Source organism: Xiphophorus maculatus, chromosome 9 (genome assembly GCF_002775205.1).
Source record: "Xiphophorus maculatus strain JP 163 A chromosome 9, X_maculatus-5.0-male, whole genome shotgun sequence".
NCBI classification, from domain to species: domain Eukaryota; kingdom Metazoa; phylum Chordata; class Actinopteri; order Cyprinodontiformes; family Poeciliidae; genus Xiphophorus; species Xiphophorus maculatus.
Window position 1 is genome coordinate 12772569 of NC_036451.1, and position 23562 is coordinate 12796130.

Sequence of the window (23562 nt, forward strand, 5' to 3'; positions counted from 1 at the left end):
AACCTGAGTTTTTTATAGTATAAAATGGGTCAACTGTCTTTCCAAGCTTCAAGGGCTAAAGTTTCCATATGAATTAAAAAAAGTGGAAGATAACTGTGTTTCAACATATTCTTTGTGTAAGATGTATTGCATACTGACTGAATAAACAGAAAATAGTGTTTTTCTCAGATTATTAAATGTAGACATAGTTATAAAATGCAACAAAATAGGAACTTCTTAGGTTGCTGAATAAATAAAAAAAATACTTTGAATAATTAGAGTTCCATTCAAATTATTCAAATTTCCTCACTTGTCCAAGTTGCTAGATTTGTGGTGTAGTACAGTTCAAAAATACTACAACAGTAGCTTTGGGGAAAAGACATCAGTTCATACTAGATTCTGTTTCAACCTGCCCTGAAGCAAAATTTAAAATCAGATTGATGAGCGGCCGGACGTTCTTCTGCAACATGATTTTCCATATCAATCAATGTCACCTTTCACCTTGACATTACTTTGTATCAGAGTCTGCTCCTTCTACCCTGAGGCTATTTGTTGGGCTGAAAGCCCTACCCCAAGCCCAGAGGGAGCCCTAGTCAAGTCCCTGTTAAGTCCAGGAAGTGGCAAGTTAAAGTGCTGTTGGGTTTGACACATACTTGCTCTACCACTTTTGGTCTGATTTTTTAAACAGAGGCTACTGTAACTATAAAGTTGAAGTGGCACTCTAAAGAGCCAGTGGGTGCAATTAGAGCTCTGTTTTTGGTGAACAAGCAAAGGTACACCTGCAGCCCATAATGAGAAGAAAAATAATAAAATAAAGTACTTTCTTGGACCACATTTTGCTTGAATGCAGCACCCATTTAAATGTTGCATTGTTTTAAATTCCATAAATTCTTCGCAAATATCTTCACATTAGATTTTCAAAAATTCTGAAAGATACTAAGTCGGGTATTCATGTGTAAAATCACATTTCTTATGCTACCTAAACTGTAGTCTGGAAAATGTTGATATTGGAGATCTTAAACAAGCAACTGAAAAGGTTAGTCAAAAAAAGTACATTTAGTTATAGCGTCAGATAGGCCTAAGTAGGTTGTTGACAGCTAAAACAAAACACTGCATTACTTCTCCAGAAGAAGAGTCTTACCTACAAACACAAATTTCATGTTAAAATTCCATATTTTTCACAACTCAAATGTTCAGATCTTTCATCATTTTTAATACACTTCATGTTATTTGGTTTGCCAGCCAGGTGTGGTCTACAAGAATCCAGGCTTGTTCCAGCCAGAATCCTGATATGTTCTTTGAGTCATTCCTTATCTGTTTCCTGGGGTGGCATGGTGAATTGACCTGCTGAGGCAGATCACTCCAATCAGAGTGAGGTTGTGCATGGTCTTGTGTCAGTAATGTGTCATTTGTATCATCCACGTGGATGCCAAGAACTACAAGAACATTTCAATCGAAACAAGATAATGAAAGGTTTTCACTTCAGCTGTCATCTCCACCTTAAAACATCAGCCTCAATTTTAAAACTGCTGAGGTAAAGAAGCAACAGGAAAAAACAGGAATGCATTCTGCTTTTTACTCATGTTTGGCCCTTTGTTGGCACTTTCTAAGAAGAAGCAAATACCACAGAAGAAAAGCGATTTGTTTCGACAATAGTTTCATACTGGATGAAAGGCTTCCACTGAAATGATGTAATTTACCATAAAGAATACTAAGCCAAATATATTTACAAAGATTTACACCAAACAAAACTAACTGCTGGTACAGTATAATCACACAACGAAGATGGATTTCACAACCGAACATATGCTGTAACAGAGCAGCCAGCTGGACGCCTGTTTACATCACACAGCGCTGCTGACATTTCTTCAAGATGCAAACCCGACCCTTACACCTTGGATTAATACAATGTTATTCTAACGTTGTGTTTCTTTGCAGAGTTACACTAAGCTTGGCTTCTTTTGAATAGATGAAGTATAACTTATGCGACTGAGCGGTGAATTTGAGCCATCAAACTGTGCTGTGAAAAAAAAAAAAAGTGAAATTGCAAAAATGTGTTTCCTGTACTGTGAAATAAACAGTGAGACCTAAAAAAACGTGCTTTCTTTTGACAGATTGTCAGGAAATCTTTAAAAGAAAAAAAATATCAACCTATTAAAGAGACAGAACAAGAAAAAAGATTGATTTTTATGGATTCTAGCTTATAGCACTCTCAAATGACACACAAACTCAGTCATAACACTGTTTATAGCATGTTGATGATAGTGCAACACACAGGTCTGAAGTCATATGAATCACATCTTTCTGAGGTACCTGCTGTGACAAAACCCAGGGAGGTCTGATTAAAGCTGCAGTCTGCCTCCAGTCATTTAAACCAGCAAGCCTCTACTTTATATTGTGTAGCCTAAAGGCACCATGTCACTTTGTTTTTGCTTTCTTCCGCAGCAGCTCTTCTATGCAACAAATAAGGTGTTAAAATAAAAACAGGACATAGGGTAGGAATAATAAAAAGAAGCACATGCTTCAAAACACACACACACACACGCCCCACGCCCACACACACACAAATGGCAGACATGCAGACAACTGAATTTCAACACTGTAGATGAAAAGAAGAAATGTCTGCTTTCAGAAGATACACAACAGCAGAGAAATAGAGGCTTTCCCAATGTACCTTTTACGATGAGGTTGAGTAGCTTCGGCCGTGGGTTGCGTTCGCTCTGAATCGAACATGTGTATTGGCCGTCATCAGTAACATCCACTTTCTGTATCTGAAGGCTGTACTCGTGTTTGTCTCCAACACTGGACACTATGGACACACGTGGGTCCACAGACCACTTGTCGTCCCCTGCGAAAATGATGCTTGAGCGGTTCAGCCAGGCTCCTTTAGAGATCCCATCCAACAGGTAGCACCTGGATTGAGAGAAATAAATAAAACTGAACAAAAATGTTGTTTTGGTTTTTTTTTTACATATGGCTACAATGTTTGAAGTTAAAACTATAGTTTATCCATCTGTCCATTTTATTTGTTTGTTTGCGCATTGTCAATTATTACACACCACACTCTCTGTGATCATTCTATGGTGAAGCTTTTCAGACAAAGTGAAAGATAAAGCTAAATAATGGTTAGTCATGGGGAAAATCATCTGTCTTGACTGGAGCACAGCTTGATCTTCCAGCAGGACAGCAATATCAAACAAACAGCCAGTCCTAAAATGACATGCCGTAGATCAAATAATCTAAATTCATGCCGAAATTTCAGTTAAAATAAGTGAAAAGTGATTTATTTTTATAGATATGAGTGAAATGAGCAAAACTGCTTTCTCAAGTACAAATGTGGTGCCTATAGACCATAAAATACTGAACATTGCACAAATCCCACTAAAGTGAGTGGTTGTTGTCCGTCAAAATTTGGACAAGTTCAAATTGTATGAATAATTTTGCACGGCCAAGTATCTACAAATAAAATTCCATTCATCCATCATCTGAAAACAATTTTCCTGCCGGGAGCTGATGCCTATGTCCGGCGACCATCGGTCAAGAAGAGGGGTATGTCCTGAACAGGTCACCAATCCATGACAGGGCTACACAGAGACCTGTAATGGACTCTGTGTCCAATATAGGGCACAAGATGTCCTGTAATGGGCACAAGATGTCAAAAAGTGACTGGAGTTTATGGAACATAATTTCTCTAAATTAAAAAACATGTAGCTTTAAGTAGCTTAGGACAATCATTTGTTAGTAAATTTGGTTTTGTTAAAATAACTTATTAGTTGTGATAGTTTATTATTCATTATTTTTCTTTTGATAATTACTAATAACCCTCAATAACTCAGGTTATTAAGGACATTTCTATGTCTTATGTGAGAAAGGTGACAGGGAATGTTCCCTTAATTTTAACATAAATTTAAACATCTGACACATTTGAAGCCTCACTGGACCTTCAGGTGATTCATGATTAATTTTCTGTATTATTATGAAATCATAAGAAATTCACAAGACAGTAAGGTGTAAAATGTATTAATTCATCTGACTTTTTTTTTTAAATGCACACAACACCATTGATCATATTTTTCCCACTTCAGAAAAATAAAGAAAATTGCTATGCACAACAAACAGGCATTTAAAAAAATTTAATTAAAAGGCAGCATGACAAATTAGTAGTTATTAGTAAACATAATTGTTCAAATCACATAATGGATCTAGACAGAGAAAAAATAACCCACTGTGGAATAAAATGTGACCCTCACAGCAGTGTTAGCAGCTGGAGAAAGACAAACTTCTGCAGGGAAGGCACTACTATTTCCAGAGCACCAAAGCAAAAACTGCATCATGCCACACCAACACAAAGTTTCTGTTGCTTTCCATATTTCATCATGATGTGCACCCGCACATCATTGCTGTTAGCTCCTCTCCAAAAACTGCTATGCAAAACGCTTCAGGAATTGAGATATTTCTGTCAGCTCCACACAGACAGTTTTTTTTAGGCTGCAAACAAGAAAACATGGCAATAGGGTATTCCTATGAAAACATGACTGGACAAAGTTTTTGTGTACATTCTGAGTTTTGAACAAGTATGTCTCTAACTTGCGACAACATACAGTATGAAATATAAAACCTGCTAAAGCTCTGCAAAGTTTCAGTCTAACTATGCAACTGCTATGTTATCTATAGAAGCTACTGAATAAATTGGACAATCTGTTAAACACTGAACCTCTTTGGTCAATATACATTTGCTTTGTTAGAAATTTCAGAATGGTATGAACTGAAGAAATCCAATCATATTCCATGACAAATACTGTGATAATGAGCAGTAAAAGGCAATCAAGTTTGGCTCTTGAGCTATTGTCGACATGCCATGCAGGACTGTCGGCACTGGTGGAAAAGCCACCAAGGAAATCGGTTTGGCACAATAACAAAGCACCAATTCCATCAGCCAAGAAAGCGTCTGTCAGGAAGAAGGATAGAGGACAATAGTCTATGTAGCTAACTTCTCCCCCGAGAGCATAGACAATGGACAGGTAGAAAAATTAAATGAACGTTTAAGTCAGGAACAGAAATGCAGACACTCATACATCCCTTGAGCTAAGGTTTCCTTCTCCTTAAGGCAACATTTTTTTTTAATCTGTTCTAAAACGCTGAATACAATGTGCTTGATATTTAACCTATGACAGAGAATAGAAGATACAAATAAGAAAACCAGTGCAACTTGCAATCTGTTGTGGTCAGTGACCAGTCTAATGAGTTAAAACATTACAGGCCAATAACATATTTCCTCAGCATTTTATCTGAATTCAAATGCTTAAGGACAATTTTTATTGTCAAAATATACTGTTAAGCATCAAATCATTCATCTCCCTGCCAGCCTAAAGTTTTAAGCAAGCTATTTTTGAATACATGTTTTTCTGACTCCAAGTAATTAACATGTTTTGAGTGGCAAAAGCAGGGCAAAAACTGAAATCTCACCGAATACATGGCAGGAGCAAAATATAAGGCTGACTTTCAAACCTCAAAGACTTGGAGCTCATCACCAAAGATTTAAATCATCCGTACACCTGTGGAAACATGCTACGTAGCATTATAAAAAGCATGTGATTGCTGTGATGACATTTTCCACATATTTTAATTTTGCAATTACGTGTTTTCCTGCTTTTAAGTAGTACTTGGATCACCACACATTCTGGTGAGGTTTGCCACCCATACTTCTGACCACACATCTTCAGGGACTCGTAATTTAAAAGGCAGGTGAGGGAGCAAGAGAAAGTAAAAAATACCATTGACCTCTGTTCAGCACAAAGCCTGACAAGAATAACTTTTCAACAACTTGCTGGGCTGTTATCACTATATTATTACCGTAAGTATAAAATAAATTTTCTCCATTTGTCTCGTTTGATTCCACCTGATTTCTCTGCCGGCTTTTCAAAGTACATTTCTTTAAAAGGCAATACTTTCTCTTACTAAGGTTTAAGGGTAACTGTTGAAAACTATTTTTGTTCAAAGAAAGCTACAGCAGTAGTGGCCCTAAATACATGACAGGTATGTGGAGAGAAGTGTTAATAATTAAACTTATGAAGTTTGAGTAACCCATTCCAATCAAATTTATTCAAACTATGCCAAACTTTTCAAACAAGATGGTTAAATAACTTGCTCTTTGCTGTTGCTTTTCTGTAGTTTTGAAAAGCATTTATAAACCAACTTTCAGGGATATATTTGTCAGATACAACATTTGAAGAATCTTTCTTTGATGTTTTTCTTACTGAGTTAGCACTTCTGGTCCATTCATTTCTGAAAATTTCTCACCACAGAGTCATGCAGATGGATGTATTTAAACAGCCAGTCATAGTCCATCAAACCAGCCAAAAACACACATTTTACTTAGAGCAGTATGACGCTAGCGCTGCTAGCTGAGGCTGAAATGATCATCTGTGTAAAATCTTAGAGCAAAATCTGGTCGAAAGCACTTTCTAATCCGTATAACAACAATTGTCAATGTTGCACAACATGCTTGAACCAACTTATGTTGGGTGTAATATGAAATGAAGAAGTGCCAAATCTTTAACATAAATGAAAGCAAAAAACGTATACTACCCCAATTACCAAGCTTAAAAGACAACTTTTTACAAAAGGTGGCCTGATTTTTTTAGCTTTGCTGTCCTAACACTGACTTAGCATAAAAAAGGATTTCCAGGACCACAGAAAAAGTTTTGCATATCAAAGGACACACTGCAGCACTCAGGCCAGCATTGAGTTACAGGCTAGTGTCCCATAAACATCTACATACCTTATCTTATAATTCTGTGATCTATAATAATATAAATTAAAGCTCTAGCAAACTGTGTCTTACTGTAGAATAACTTTTCAAATCATCTCTGGTCCAAAAAAACTCAGTAAGTTGTTTACTTTCCAGCTACTATCTACACAGGTGTTCATATATTTGTAAAGTTATGTTTTCATTAAATATATAAAAACAATTATCTTATTTACATGCACATCTCTTAGAATCTGCATCTGCTACCATTCACAACTGTAAAGTTCTTTATTTGTATATTTGATTGCACTTTATAGTCTCAGGCTTCTTTTTATGTGTACACTGTGTACATTTATCTGTATCTGTGTGCTTCAGTTTAACTGGCACTTTGCTGCTGATACAGTAAATTTACTTTTCTAAAGTCATCACAATACTCGACTTTTTCTATAATGGAAAAGGATAAGGTACTCATACACATATTTATCATTCTGTTCTGCCTTAGCTATTCAAACATAGTGGAGTTTAGCTTGAGACCAAGTGCATGACTGCTTCAGTGATACAAATAGCACAAAATTCAATTTGGAAAATTGCCCGTAGAAATGTCAATAATACTAGTTAAATATAAGATATTCACTGAAAATTAAAGGGACTTTTTTTTTTACGTTTGATTCTTCTGTTGACTTTTTTTTATAATACTTGTAGCTAAAAATAAAATTAAAACCAAAATCACATTTCCAAAAAGTGACATTTAATATTGCCACCACATAAATAAGCATATTATAGTTTCAAACCACAGTTCTGCCATCAGGTAAGTCTTTTTCAGCCACTTTCTCTGGGGGTTTCCCTTTAGTCACGCATAGCAGCACAGAACCGATAACTTTGGTGGTCTTTGCTTTCATCAATCTCTCTTTCAGGAGCCTCTGTCTTGAATAAATTCTGCCCAATTAGTCCTCAGGCATCGAAGTTTCCATTCTGTAGCATGCACTAATTACTACTTTTATTCATCCCTGCTTCATGTGAGTGACTGCTCAGGCACCAGGCTTACAACAAGACATTTTCTTCAAAACTTAAATATATACAATATATTAGATTTTGGAACAGAGATCAGGAGGTGATTACACTAAAATGATGGAGAGAAAAAGTCATAAGATGGTATTAAAATGCCTTATATTAATACCAAATGAGTACAAACCATTAATTACAGTACAGCAGCAGGTAAAAGGTACACTCTGTAATTCCTTTAGCTAAACTCACTGAATCTCTTTGATTTGATGCCATTTTTAACACTCAGAGTATTCTGACCCAGATTCCTACCTAAATAAAACAGTTTTTTGGATTCTTGAGGAATAAATATCCTTCTGGCACCAACCCCACATATATCCACTTGTAAACAGATTTCTCATGTTTCATCTAAAGTCTCGTAGTTTGCAGTCAGCAGTATTTTTCTAAGACAATTGGCAGAGTAAATGGCTATATTTAAGGAGAGGTCTCTAGGTTTTATTAGGTGTCCTTTTAATTACTATTTATCCAAGTACATAACCCGTACTGTTTAAACCTCAACACTGTCCGGGTATACTTTATGAATCTTGAGTTTAAGGAAAACAGATATTATTACCATTATGCCTTGCTCAGATTTGTAAGAAATACATGCATGTTAGCAAAGTATATTTTCACAACAGTAGAACTAGAACTAAAAATAAAGTAGGTAATGTTACTTTTTTTTGCTTAATAAATAAAATATAAAGTTATCAAAGGTTTTATACAGTTAAAAAACAGTTTGGCTCATGACAATAGCATGTGGCGGTTTGTTTGTTCTGTGTCAAGATCCTAATTTCATAATATAATTGTCTGAAAAAAAATTAAATTCATTACATCAAGACCAGTTTCATGTATAGTCTGAACAAAAATTAGTTTGTGGAAGAAATACTTTTATACCTTTAAAGAGAAATGGTCCATTGAATTTTAGGCATTTTACACATAAAAGGTGACTGTACCCCTCTCTTCACAGCTTACGGAGCAAGTTGCTGCCCTGGAGTGCAATGAATCATCAAATGAGAAAATGCATTTCATATTGACTGACTGGGTGTTAAAGCACAAGTGAAAGGAGACCAGGAGTGATCAGTCTTTAAAAAAAGGCCTTCTTTTATTCAGTGAAATGAGCAAAATGGATATATTTTTGCCGAGAAAGTAATTTTAACAAAAATAGTGGATACAAAAATATTTGTATTTCATATCTTATTTGTATCAATAGATTAGCTTGAATCATTTGATTATTAACCAATCATCTAATCTTCCAAATGTGAACACCAGGCTCTCTTGTCTTGCCCTTTTCAAAGAAGTGGAAAGATATTAATTCTCTACATTTTCAGTTAAAGACAATGTGATAAAATGTGATAAAAGACATGGACGTTCCTAATCACTGGTCAAATTATAAACATAAAACTACATTTACTTTAAAACAATTGTTAAGGGTGTCATGCTTTTTGCTATCACAGATTGAATAAATATTATCATTTTTCAGATTTTAACACAATTTTACGTCCCAGTTTCTTTAAAAAAAGATTAATGTCTTTGAAGAGATTTTGCATATCATTACCAGAATAAGTGACAAAGATTTTAAATGGCAGCTAAGGGTCAATTTGTCCCTTTGTTAATATGTACATAGACAGTGGCAATTTCATCCTTTCCTTTGTCCATGCCTTTACCTTTAAGCCAATCATTTAAGCATATCAGGGTTTTTTTTTTTGTTTTGTACTTAAGCATTTTCAGAATTTATGAAGGTGAGAAATAGATAAAAATATAGATAAAATGCCAAAATCTCACTAATATTTGATTTTAATCTGTTAATATCTAAAAAGCTTGAGTTGCACTCTATTCCCATTTATTATGGTCCTCATCCCCATTTGACCTACGTTACATTATAAGAAATCGTGACCTCAAATGAAACCAAAGTAACTCTAACTAACCTCCTTCTGGTAGACAGTATTTATTAAGTCCATATACTTCAATTTCCTAACATAAGACAATGAGCAGATTGTAGAAAATACATTTAGTTTGTCATTTATCAAAACAGGTCTGAATTGTTACCCTGGCAGGTAAAAATAAGTGTACGTTCTGCACAAAGTGTCCCTCAGCAGACAGCTCTATCTAAACAAACCTGGAAAACCAAAACAAGGACAAAGGGGAGAAATTGATAGCACCTGTAGTGGTGTGTATAAATATATATTTTTTTAAATCAATTAAAAAAAATAAAAATAAAGTCTATCAGCAAAGAATAGGTGAAGTGAACAGATGTGATCACAAAACAGACGGTGCTGGAATGCACAGGCATCAAGCTCCTGTCTGGTGAGGGTTCAACGTGGCCCTGACAGCGAACCCTCAGCATCATTTTAAAAATTTATAGGATGATAACTACAACATAAGAGCACAGATTTTATAGATAATCAGTTTATGCCTCAGATGTTGGCAGGATGTTACTTTAACGAATTTTCTCTACACTTATTTTAAATGGGAACTTTTCACATGGTAAAGTTTGGCAGTCAGGATGTGTCAGCGGATTTGCAAGAATAAGGACATTGTGCAGTGTTGTAAAATTGAGGTACAGAGCATCAAGCTCTTAATCCCGAATATAATCTGTCCGACTGTGACCAACGAAGGGACACATGGAAGGCTTTCCAGCTCTAATCCACATAGACACAACGATGAAAGAAAGCATCTAACGTCACAGAAACAGAGGGAGTACAGATACTCTTTCATCACTATTCAATTAAAATTTCCAAAATGTCACTTTAACTTAAGTGCTTTTTGAAAGGCGCCCTTATTCTGAAAGCCAAACAGAAAGATCTCCTTACTGTGGCAAACATAATGAAATCAATCAGAATGTTTCATACACATAAGGTATAATCAGTGTGTTGTTACTATAGCAGCAATTCCAAGATATTGTAGGCACTTTCTATTTATTTTACAGCACTGTGTGAACTGCTCATATGTGCTTAAGTTCTGCAACAAAGTTATTTCCCACTTGGAAATACAAGTAAAAGTCTGTAGCTCCTTTTTAATTGTTTCAACCACAGACACAAAGATTTTACAAGCTGTTTGTGTCAGTTTGAGAACAAGTCAACACGAGTCTTTCCACTACAAATAATTCAAGTACAGAAAATCATTCAAAGTGCTACTTGAGTAATCTCTGGATTAATTCACATTATTGATTGTTGTTTTGGTATTTTTTTCAAGCGTTCCTGTTGATGACATACACACAATTTTGAGAGAAAAACAAATTAATGAGGTTCACAAATGAGCAGCTGCAAAATTGTCTAGAACCGGAGTCTTTACAGGACAGGCAGTAGCCATTCCACTATTCCTCTGCACAGACAATTGATTTGAATCAGTATAAAAGAAGCGCATAGAACTGTGGCTGGTGCACCCATTCTTAAATGTCACACTACGGCAAAGCAAACATTAATAAGTCGCTCTCTTGATGACAGTCTGAGTTAAATAAAGAATTGTCTTTGGATGCATTTTCTAAATAAAATGTAAGCAATATAATATGAGGCAGGAGCATCGCTAATGGCAAAGAAACACTTGAAGTTAGTACACATCAGAATATAACATAGAAATCATCATTCAAATTTACTGCTAGTACTGCTATTTCCTGAAATGTGTGGCAGAATCTAAGGAGAGGCACGGTGGCCTCTGACTAAATTTAGTGATAAACAGTTCTCATTTAAACATTCACTCACACTGTCACACTGAGCACTTGGGGAAATGAATGGTCCTGTTTCTTTGGTCAAATTGAAAATAAAGCATCCTGCAGACTGAGAGCCCACTTTAAATCACTTCATTTGTGTTACTTTAAATTATAAGATCCACCATGTACTCTGTATCCATGCAGATGAGAGCATTAAGAGAGGAGTCTTTGGCCTTCAGCCATATTCCCTCAGCGTGCTTATTGTTTATTAACAGACCTGAAAGAGAATGAAAAAGGACATTTTCATTTTGTAAGTGTTTGATTGATATCCTTTGATATTATCACCAGAGTCTATGCTAGTACATCTCAGTAAATTAGAATGTTGCATAAAAGTATCATATTTCTTGCCAGTCATCTTAGAAAGTGAAACAGTAATTTCATAGAGATTCACACACATAGAATAAAAGCATTATTTTGTTGTAGCTTTAATGACTATGGCTTACAGGTAAAGAATTTCAAAATTCAGTGTGTCAGAAAATCTGAATATCACATCAGACCAATTAAAAATTGATATTTTAAGCACAAATGTCAGACTTCTGAAAACTATGTATATTTCCATGGACTCAATACTGAATTAGTGCATCAATGCACTCTTGCATGAATTAGTGCATCAATGTGCCTTGGCATAGACGCCATTAGCCTGTGGCACTGCATTGGTGTAATGAAAGCCCAAGTGAATTTGATAGCTGCCTTTGGGTCATCTGCCTTGCTGTGGCTGGTGTCTCATCTTCCTCTAGACAAGACGGTGGCCAATCAAGAACCTAAACACCATGACCAAAGAACCACATTTTGGAAACTTTGGCATTGTGGACTGGTGCTAGCCTGATAAAAACCAGGCTCTTGTCCTATGCTTTGCTTCATACAGAGTTATACTTGAATTATATGGCTGAAGGCCAAAGACTCCTCTCTCAGCTATTGAAAAAAGCAATGGTCTCCTGGAGGAATAGATTGTCTTGAAGTTTTAAACTTTACCCGATTGCTAACGTTTGCCCGTGATGTATGGAATTTGCCATTTCGACGCTATGAAGCTTACTGGAAATTGCCTGCACTGTAAACAACCAACCTTCACTGCAAAGAGAGAAGTGCCAAGCCGAACGAGGCGGCTGTTAATATGAATACAATATTTGGAAGTGTGGCCAACATGGACTGAACGGCTTTGTTCACTGCCACTGCTGCTATTGCTAAACTTACAGGCAGGCTACAAGTCTAAGATGCCACAGAAAATCTTTTTCATAATTTACAACTTCTCCTTCTGTTTTGACCTGGTTAAAATTCTCCCAGACTTCAAGCTATGAAGCAAGATTTGAATCAAGCAGAATACCATGGGAAGGCAATGGTTAGGCTAGGCTGGTGCCAAGTCCTGCTGGAACATAAAAGCAGCACCTCCATACAGCTTGTCAGCAGAGGGAGGCATGAAGTGCTCTAGAGCAGGATTGGCCGTTTTCATTATCTGTAAATCATAATCATCAAAATGACAGGAAACAAAGGCTTGGAATAGATCACTGTGTGACCATTCTATATAATATAGAAGTTTCACTTTCTGAGATGAGTGGTAAGACATACTGTATATTTGTATGCATTATTCAAATTTTTCAGGATGTACATACCAATTATATAGTTATTAATGTGCCAGCCTCAAAGAAGAGATATTACAAAAATACACAAAATGAGCACGGAGTTGTTTTCACTCAGCTATCTGTGAATAGATTGGGGTTTCTGTTGGCTGCAAGAGTCACCTGCAGTGTACATTATCTCTGAAATCAAATTATCTTGTCCTTCAAAACTGCTGCTTTAACACTAGGCACTTCCAACCTCCTGTGGTTACAGCAGAAATTCGGACTGGCAATTAAGTTAAGACTGTCACGACTTGTGTATACACAATTTTAACAGATAGTTCATAGAAGCACAAATACTTTCCTTTAATGATTTGTGTTTTTGGAATAGTTTAGTTCCAATAGTTTATTTACATACTGCAAAAACATGTCAACAATGAATCAATTCATAGTTTCAGAAAGAACACTGGACATGTCTTGGAGATCACCAGAGGGACCTGAATAAACATACCTACTTAAGACACAAATTGCATCTTCATAACATATACTGTTAAATTAATAAAATATTAAAAGGCCAAATATAATTACTACATGTAGGAAAACTATATGGAGCATAAATGGTGTAATATATGATGTCTTTGAAATAACATTGACAGTTAAATTAATGTAGTCGCCAAACCCTCCTAAGTAAAACAGATCAATCCACATGTACAAAAGAAGACTTGCACAATCGCAGCATAAAGTTGTTTAGAGAAATGGGAGTGCTGGTGTCCTAGAGAAGCATACAAATGGTTTTTTGAACTGGGAAAACATTTAATGTTGAACCTGAATGAAGCCAGAATTGTAATGTAATGTAATGATGTTGCTGCAAGCCCTCATTCATCACTCTGGTGAATCACACAGAGACTGGGCTTTCAGTGAGAGCTCTTGAATCCCTGAATAGGCTGCTGGTTTGTTATGTCTCCCAGTTATTTTTATCAGGCAACACACATATGACTTCCCCCTTTTCACTGAAAAGAAAAAAGAAATTGCCATTTAAACCATCATATGAGGTATTGGAGCAGGAGACTTCACTACTTGTTTTGAGTTGCCCATGTGTCATTCTCTTTAGCAACTTACAGCCAAGTTCTCTGGTGCTCTTTGTTTACATCCATCTTTCACAATTTTTCAGATGTTTCTTGATTTCTGTCCTGTAAATGAACAAAACCATCATAGGCTCTGTCTACATGGGATCGTTTTTTCTGTAACGGATTGTCGGTTTCAAAAACACCTACATCAACATGGGACTGTTTCAGGGAATGTTTTCATCCACATGGAAGCATTGAAAACAGACCAAAGCAGTTTTAACTCCCCAAGGCTTGTAAGTGGTGCTACACATGGAGTATGAGACACACACTAAAAGCCTCCACACAAGGTTAACGGTAATCACAAAAAGTATACAAGAATGACAAACAACAAAGCACAAGTGGAGTCTGTGGAGTGACAACAAAATCTAACTGCTCCGTGTCGTGTTGGATTACAAATTTTACAAAAAACTACAAGATGAACATACAATCCGCCATTGTTGTTGGTATTATGTACAATGCATCTGAGGTTGAAAAGAGGAAATTTTGCTGTCCACATATTTCCACTCAAATAGGAAATGATTAAATGTTTACTTTAGTTCTTTAGACTTTAGAAAACACTATTTCTGTGCAGTTAAAACCTTGACTTTTTATAAAAAATAAATTTAAAAAAAGCTGCCCATGTGAATGGGACTTGCCACAAGCCTGAACACAACACAAAAGGAAAAATTGTGAAAAAGGCTTTCAGTTAATAATATGTCATCTAGTTGTATTCACACAGCTAAGTGAAGATTGTGATTACTCATACATGACACAGTTACCTAAACCAGGGCTCTTCAAATCCAGACTTAGAAGGCTGGTGTCCTGCAACACTTAGATACATTCCTGGTCCAACACACTTGAATTAAATGGCTGAACTCCCTCCTCAGTATGTCATCAAATGTTCCAATCCTACTAATGACCTCATTATTTGACTCAGATGTGTTGAAGCAGAGACGCATCTAAAAGTTGTAGGACACCAGCCCTCAAGGCCGGAACTTGAAGACCGCTGACCTATGCTGTTCAACATGACACACTTTTAAACTATTTTGCAGATATAGATCCTCAAAGCTCACTACATTTTCTTTGACAATGCTTGATACATTATCACCAGAACGTTTTTACACTGTCTCATAAATGCCTCATTATGAGCTTGTAATGACTGAATGTGACATTCACTATCAATGAGAGACTCTGTCTCTCCTATGGAAATAAGGGAGATGGAATTTAATGCGACAGCAGGAGGGGGGGAAAAAAGGGAAGAATGCAAATATGGTGAATAACTGCATTTCTGCCTCGTATTAAAGACCCAGAGATCAAACCGAGGCAAGCCGTGGGTGGCCAACAAATCCCAGACAAACACATTTGAGTTCTGGGTGCTATAATACAGTCTGGGCCCTGGGAGCTCTTTAATTACGCTTTATTTCATTTCCAAAATGCCATTAGAAGCAGACAGAAAACAGAACACCAGATCACTTAGTGAGGCTTCTGTCCTCCATAACTGAAGTCATTCATTCATTTTTAATGATAAATCTTCCTATTATTTTCAACGAACTCACAGATATTGAGGATTCATGTGGACTGCTTACATGAATCAGTACCAAGGTTCTAAAAAGTTATGATTTAAAAACCATAAAATAATTTTATCATTCTGTTCCTGCAGTTTGTATTCATGAGACACCAGTGATAGCACCACAGATTTCCACTACTAAGTGGAACATAAGAGTAATGCTGCCCATATAAATATCCGTTGTATAATTAAGACTGCCATTAATAAGAGGCTGGGATGAGTTGTGTACAGTGAACCCTCTCTATAACGCGGTTCACCTTTCACGGCCTCGCAGATTTTTTTGTGCAGTTTTTTTTTTCCACAGTGCAATGTATTCTGCGTCCTGATTTGCTAAACAGTCTCTGCACTTCTTCTCTACCTGTGTGCCAATAACATAACGGTATTTAAATAAACGTAATGCAGAAAATTTTGTTAAATGTTTTTGCCCAGAAGAAAAGAATGACAACAACTACCGATAACTATGTCCTTCTTTCGAAAAAACACACCTGCACCACTGGCTTCAGAAGAAAAAGACACTAGAGAGCGGAGTCAGGCCGCAGCGTCACAGTCAGAGGAACAGTGAAATACGCGAATCACAATTTGTCCTACTGTACTTCGTATTGATGATTAAGATGATTATTTCACTGTAGTCATTTGTAAGAAAGCGTTCTATTTGTTTAAAAAATGCTTGGGCCTGAAAACAGGTTTTGTTCTTTGGTTTCAATGTAGAGTATTGAATTATGCTGCATCATAATTGTAAAAAATAAAGGTAACTACTTCACGGATTTCGCCTATCACGGGTTCTTTTCGGAACGCAGCCCCAGCAAAAAACGAGGGTTTACTGTGTTTTCTCTTTTTTTTCCCTGTCTCATTATTTTGTCAACTGTTTCCATTTTCAAATACTCAAAGTAACAGACATGTTCTTGCCTTAAATGTAGCTGATCTGACCAGATTAAGTTGAATTAATGCGACCACATGCTCAGAAGATCTGTCTAGTAGTGTCTGCTGATCTGGGTATTTGGTTTGTTTTAATTTTATTCAAAAAGCATTTACTTTATATAGCAATCTTCACTATGCTGCGCTGAAGCTTACACCTCAAAGGAAGAACCATTACTGGGTTCTTGCAGTAGTAAAGTGGAAACAGAAAATGGCAATGAAGTTGTTTCATCTGATGAAAGATGAGCTAAATACTGTATTTAAAGGTAGCACAGAGCAATCTAAGTTAATTTTCAGATGTCGCAAAAAAAGTCATGTAGATATCACAATAATACCTTTGAAGTCAGAAGTAGCAAAAGTGCTTCCTATCTACATTAGTGAATCTACACTAAATAAATCTTCTTGGAAAAAAGACCACAGCAAAGCCTCCTGCAAAGAATGTTGTTTACTTGTGGTTATTGTTTATATTTCTGATTTGCAAAACAAGCAATGGTAATTTGGGACATCTTGTCTGTTATTACTTTGCTTATTTTAATTTTAAGTTAATACATAATATTACATATATAGTATACAAATATGTATATGTATGAAGTACTATTGTAAAAACTGTATGTCAAAATCATTGTACTTTACAAAAGTGTTACTTTCTACTGGCCTTTCATCTAAAGCCTCATCAAAATACAAGATGGTTTCTGGTTATAATTTGACATAATGTTATAAAGTGTAAGGAGTATTCATGTTGATATTCAAAATCCAAAAGAAAAACACTAGAAAAGGTTTGGCTTAGGTAAGAAGGTAACTATTGTGTAGAAATGACCAAAAACATCTAATCCCCAAAGCCCGTTTAATCTGATTCAAAGATCCAATTAAAGTTCACAGTAAACAAACAACTAACACAAGCCAGACGGTCACAGAGGCACCTTTGCTGCTCATCAGAACTAACAAAAAGTTGTATCATCTAGATGATAGGTTCTCAAATCCAGGCCCCCATGCCTGGTCTCCTGCAACTTTTAGGTGTCTTTGGTCCAGGTGATTCAATCAAACGACTGAATCACCTCCTCAGTATGCAGTGAAGTTCCCCAGAGTCCTGCTACTAACCTCACTATTTGACCCAGGTTTGCTGAAGCAGAGACGTCCAAACATTACAGGACACAGGCTCTTGAATCCTGGATTTGAGTCGGCCTGATCTAGATTATACATCACTGCTGCTAGCAAGCATTAAAATCGTGTAAACTTCTCAGAGAACAATCAATGAATAGTCTTTCAACTGCTTTTCATTTATTTGAATGTAAATTATATAACTGAAGATGAAATGCTTAAATTCACATTTAGCTAACAACATGAGCCCTTAGCTTTTAATTTACCACAACCCAAAAAGGTATTACAATTATTTATTTATTTTTTATTCTGCTTGTGTTTTAGGGGATTAAAATCTCTAGTGTAAGGGGCTGCTTTAATTCCGCCATAATGCTACTGGTGACATTTGCGATCATTAAACACATTTTTCAGCATCTGTTTTCACAAATTTTGTCTTCCTCTTCTGCGTTAGTCTATTTGCTCTGTGTACTTGTGTTTCTATCTCTGGGCTGGCAGGGAGTACCCTGAACAGCTCAGCAGGGACATCTGCCTCCCACAGCCATCTGTGCCCAGGTCTTCCTAATCCCTTCTCTCTGTCAAGCTTTCTCGCTCTCCTTTTTCAAATGTCGTCCTCCAGCTCGAATGTTTACTACATCAAATGCAGACTGTACATATTTGCTCTCATACACATGCAAAGTTTAGGCAACAGTAGGATTAGAACTCAAGTGAAAGACAGAAAAGGACCACAATACAAACACTTTGTTCACAAACAAACTTTTTTATGGTAAATGCTTGTTTGTTTTTTGCTACTTTTTAATGTTTCCTGGAAACATGACTGATAAAAAAAAATACATACAGTACAGACCAAAAGTTTGGACACACCTTTCTAATTCAATGGGTTTTATTTATTTTCATGACTATTTATAAGGCAAGAAATCCAACTTATTAACCTGACAGAGCACACCTATGAAGTGAAAACCATTTCAGGTGACTACCTCTTGAAGCTCATCAAGAAAATGCAGAGTGTGTGCAAAGCAGTAATCACAGCAAAAGGTTGCTACTTTGAAGAAACTAGAATATAAGGGGTATTTTCAGTTGTTTTACACTTTTTTGTTTAGTGCATATTTCCACATGTGTTATTCATAGTTTTGATGCCTTCAGTGTGAATCTACAATGTCAATAGTCATGAAAATAAAGGAAACTCATTGAATTAAAAGGTGTGTCCAAACCTTTGGTCTGTACTGTATATATACTGTATATATTATCCTTTACATATTTAGCAATTCCTTTCAGCAGTAAATGATACCAAACTACTGTTTGCCTTTGTAGAAAGGATTTGTTTTCTATTATATCAAAAGTTATTAGCAAAATGAAAGAATCATTTTTGAAAACTAGTGAGAAAGACAATTTAAAAACATGGATTCGTTTATAGAATAACGTTATACCCCAACACCTTCTTCTCTAAATAAAGAGATCAGTCTCTTCACCTTGTTTGTTCGTGCTTTGAAGTATGCATGAGCATCAGAGGTGATTTCTTATGTCTGCATCTTCTTAGTTGGGAATTCCACTGCTGTCTACCCTCACAACTCACTACCCAAGTGACAGGTCGAGCTTGGCAGTGTGCCAGGGAGACCGGGAGAACTTGAGTCAGATGGATAGGTCAGGCTGGATGTGGGGTATGCTGCCACTCACTGCCTGCAACCACTAGGGTTTACAGATGAGTTTATAGCCCTCTACAACAGCACTTACTGACTGAGAGGAAACAGATGAGTCACAACCACTTGTGTTTACTTCGTAAACCAATAAGGGTACATAAATTTTTTGAAATGTATTTTACTCCTAAATGGAAGAAAAAAAAGGCAACAAATGCACATAAAGAATACCTAATAAACCAACTATTTTATTGATAAATTTTTGCATATCTGTCTAGCTAACCTGTCAATAAATAGAAACATTTCCGCAATACATTCTTGTTGAATTTTTCCTTAAATGATTTAAAAAAAACATTAAAATGGAAACATTTTAATGTTTCCATTAAAATGTTTGTGGTCTACATAAAATGTGGTCTGCATAAAATGTATTTATGCAGACCACAGATACATTAATCATCAATCTCTAGAAAACTAAGTATGGTCAAATATTAATGTAAATGATTAAATAAAATAACATCTCAAATAAGAAAAGATTTTTATTTAATAAATCAGACCAAGTTACTCTGACCAAGCACATTTATAGACACTGCACAGTTATTGGAATTATTTAAATTCCAGCCACTTTCATCTCAAATAGGGTTTTGTTCTCTACTGTCACATGCATGGTAGGTATTAGGAATTGCTGCATGCAAACAACTGTCCACTGTTGCTATTTGCTCGGTCAGGAGGGATTGCTGGAAAAATAATAGGGACTGGATTTCCATCAATAGAAAGCTTTTTACCTATTGGCATAATGAACTGGAGTTGGCTGCATTTAAAACTACAATTGTTTTGGAACATATATGTAACTAGCTTTGAATCTGTTGATTTGATTGAACTAACCATGTATGTTGGTATATGAATTGGATCTGTTTTTCTTGCAAAGTGCAATGAGAGAATGTTTTCTTGTGAATCAACACTAAATGAATAAACTTGACTGAATCAATAGATTGGAGATTAAATTTGAGCTGGCAGAGCAATTCTGTAAGAAAAAAATGTTGCCAAGTGTTGCAGACATCAGAGTAGCAAATTTTGTTAAATTTCAGTCTCATTCCTATAAACTCAATATCACAAAAGTTTTGAGTTTCTTCATTCATTAGAACACTACGGTATTTTTTAAATGATTTCAATATATTTTGTGCATGAAGTAGAAGAGGACAATACACACATTAACACAAAATGTTGTGGTACTTAATGAGTTTATGCTAAAAGTTAATGTTAAAGATAATTTAAAAGTGAATGCACTTTTTTGGCTATAAATAAATGACTACTTGACATCACCGATTTTAATCAATACAACTCTAAAAATTCAATTTGGTGATCAAAAATTGTTATGATATGCATGTTTGATGGTAGACCTAAATGCAGGGAGGCAGAGGCAGCTTGTAGGTGACGATTGAAAAACTTACAAAAACCACAAGGAGCTCAGGGAGCCAGAGCAGAACAAAAACCATAATCCAAGAAAAATTCCAACAGGGAACACAGGAAAGAAACTGGAAAAATAACAGGGTATGTGAGCAGGAGAGGGGTTTAAATACTGTGAGGGTGAATGCTGGAACAAAAGACTTGGGCTGATTAGCTAACGGATTGCAGGTGTGAGGGGAGAGAGAAAATGTCACAGGGGGCGAGCAAGAGTACACAAGAGACTAGGAAATGAATCTACCAGTGAAGAATAACAATAACTAAGAAACATAATTAATTTAGAGTAACAAGGAATAAATAGAGAAGAAATAAGCATAACTAGAAACACTAAGAAGGACTAAAGTAAAACAGAAACAAGGCTGATCTAATCAACGAAAGAGACTAAGGAACACAGAATAATCAAACCTCAAAAATAAGTCAAAACAATCATACATAACAAATATAACAAAAATGGTAAATCACTATAACAGTTTCACCACATAGCACAACCGTGGTGCTGAGAAGTGTCATTTAATCATATGTTGAAATATATATATATATATATAAATAAACAAGACTCAGTAATGATCTTGTTCTTTAAGCTCTGTCAGTTTTTGGGTAGGTCAGCAAATACTAATTAGAATTTATCAATAATGTCACAGGAATTTTTTTTCCCCCCATTTTTAAACAAATAATATCACAATTACCAATCACTTATATATGATGTTTATCCCAAATACCTTTTGTGCTTTTTCACATAATTCAAGGTGTCTGTTTAAGCACTTTTAAGTATTGAAGAAAATCTATATGACGAATTAGCAAATACAAAACATTGCAGGCTCTCAGTCCAAAATGAAAAAGCAGCTATATCAGTTACTGACAACATTTCCTGCTCCAAATGTATGTTACGTACATATAGGCAGCTAAAAATTCATATTTGTTCAAATATTTGCATGTCTGGTCAAGTGTAATCTGGTGTCAAGTCTTCAAAGGACACATGTGACATGGAAAATGCCATACTTTAAACCAACTCTATTATAAACAACAACTGTAACAAGCCAGGGTTTATAATTGCTTCCTGGAGGCCTTTATCCAGCCTTTTTGATGTGCTCTGTCCATGGCACAAATGGACAATCCTTCACTGTCAGTGCAGTTTGGAACCTCTGCACAGTACGATAGGTGGGACCGCATCCATCACTCTGACAAAGGGAAATAAGCAATTGCCACAGTACTTAACTGTTTTCAGTCATCTGCAAATATTGGAATAAATACACTGTGCAAAGGAGAAGTCCCTCTGGGTAAAGTCATATTTTACATGCCCTATTTGTGCTTCCTGGCTTTCTATAGGGACTTTTCAGTTTTTTTCCCCCTGTCTGGCTCATGGTATAACACACATACACATGCACGCAAGTTTCCTCCACTGGGTAACAGAGAGGGTGAAAGAACTGGGTTGTTCATCATGGAATGCTCCAACATCCTGCTTTTACTTCAGAACATTACAGAATACATCATCTTGAAGGACTGCTAACAGTAAGATCCTACAGCATAAAAGAGATGTGTATAGATTCTCTGAGACCAGTTTAGCTAACTGCAATGACAGAATTCAGCTGACTTCTAAATCAATACCTTATTGTATCAAGACTATTAACTAAATGCAATATAATTAGTAGAGTAAATTTCAGTATTTATGGTTTAATTTGTGCATGTATATGCTTGCACATCAGTCTGTTTGTTTGGGAGGAGGCAGCAGAAGATTGGATGAATACAGAAATTGAGTGAATGCTCCTCTGTTTAAAATGCAGAGCCAGTGCATTGGCAGGAACCAAAATGTCCTGAGTTAAGCTAATTGCCAGATCATTTGGCAAGGATTATGTACAGCTCAGGTTTTGTCCAACAAACAGGGTCTCTGATTCATAACACCGATTTGAGAGACTAATTTTATTAATAGAGTAATAGACTGTCTTAATCACTGAGAGATCACCACAAAAGACACCAGGAAAAGTAAAGTACAATTAGTTTAATTAAAGCTGTCATTTTATCTCTAGAGAACGTAGAGGTTTTAAATGGATATACTTGACAGCACAGCGAAACAAATAAGTAAGACATTAGTTAATAGTCCAAGGGTCTGAGCATGAGTTCCAGATGACAGCCAACAGGGGGCACAACATGGGTCAGAGAGGCACTTATTTATCTCACTCCACCTTGACTCAGAGTCTATATTGCACTTAACTAACTGAAGTGGTGGTCAGCAGGGTGAAAAGCAACCCAATTCCTCTAGGAGTGTCAACACTGGTATACAGTTTTAAGGAGGCAATCAAACAATCCAAAGCTCCAGGTGGTGCGTGCAAGGCAAGCAGGACCAAACAATTTAAGTTAAATGATGGACGGGGGATGATTTCTAAGTTACTTGCTTCCTGGGTGAGTTTTCCCCTTGTTTACTTTTCAACTGTATTAACGTCAAAGCAATGGTAGCCTGTGTACCGTCTAGATCAAAAGGTCACATGTGAAGCTTTTCAATGAACCCACTCCAGCATGTCAGCAAAGATCACTGAAGCTTAATGAAGTCTAGCTTTAACTTGCTTGTACCTTTTATTGGCTTGCTCTCTTAAGCTCCCTTATATATATAACAACATTAGACTACTTCAATGTCTAGTGCTGGTGGTGTAATGGTGTATTTTCTTTGAACACTATGGGCCCCTTAGTACTGAATAAGCATCATATCTGCCAGTCTACCACAAAATTGTTGCTCAACAAATCCATCATTCTATGACCACAGTC

General features: G+C 36.1%; 1 protein-coding gene across 2 annotated transcripts in view; it reads right to left on the minus strand.

The window, feature by feature from the left end:
- Positions 1-23562, minus strand: part of negr1 (neuronal growth regulator 1) — a 172231-nt gene that overhangs the window by 113327 nt on the left and 35342 nt on the right. For both annotated transcript variants that reach the window (XM_023340076.1, XM_023340077.1), the window contains exon 2: positions 2654-2892. In XM_023340076.1, coding sequence (XP_023195844.1) covers positions 2654-2892 — 239 coding nt within the window. The remainder of the gene's footprint in view (positions 1-2653; positions 2893-23562) is intronic.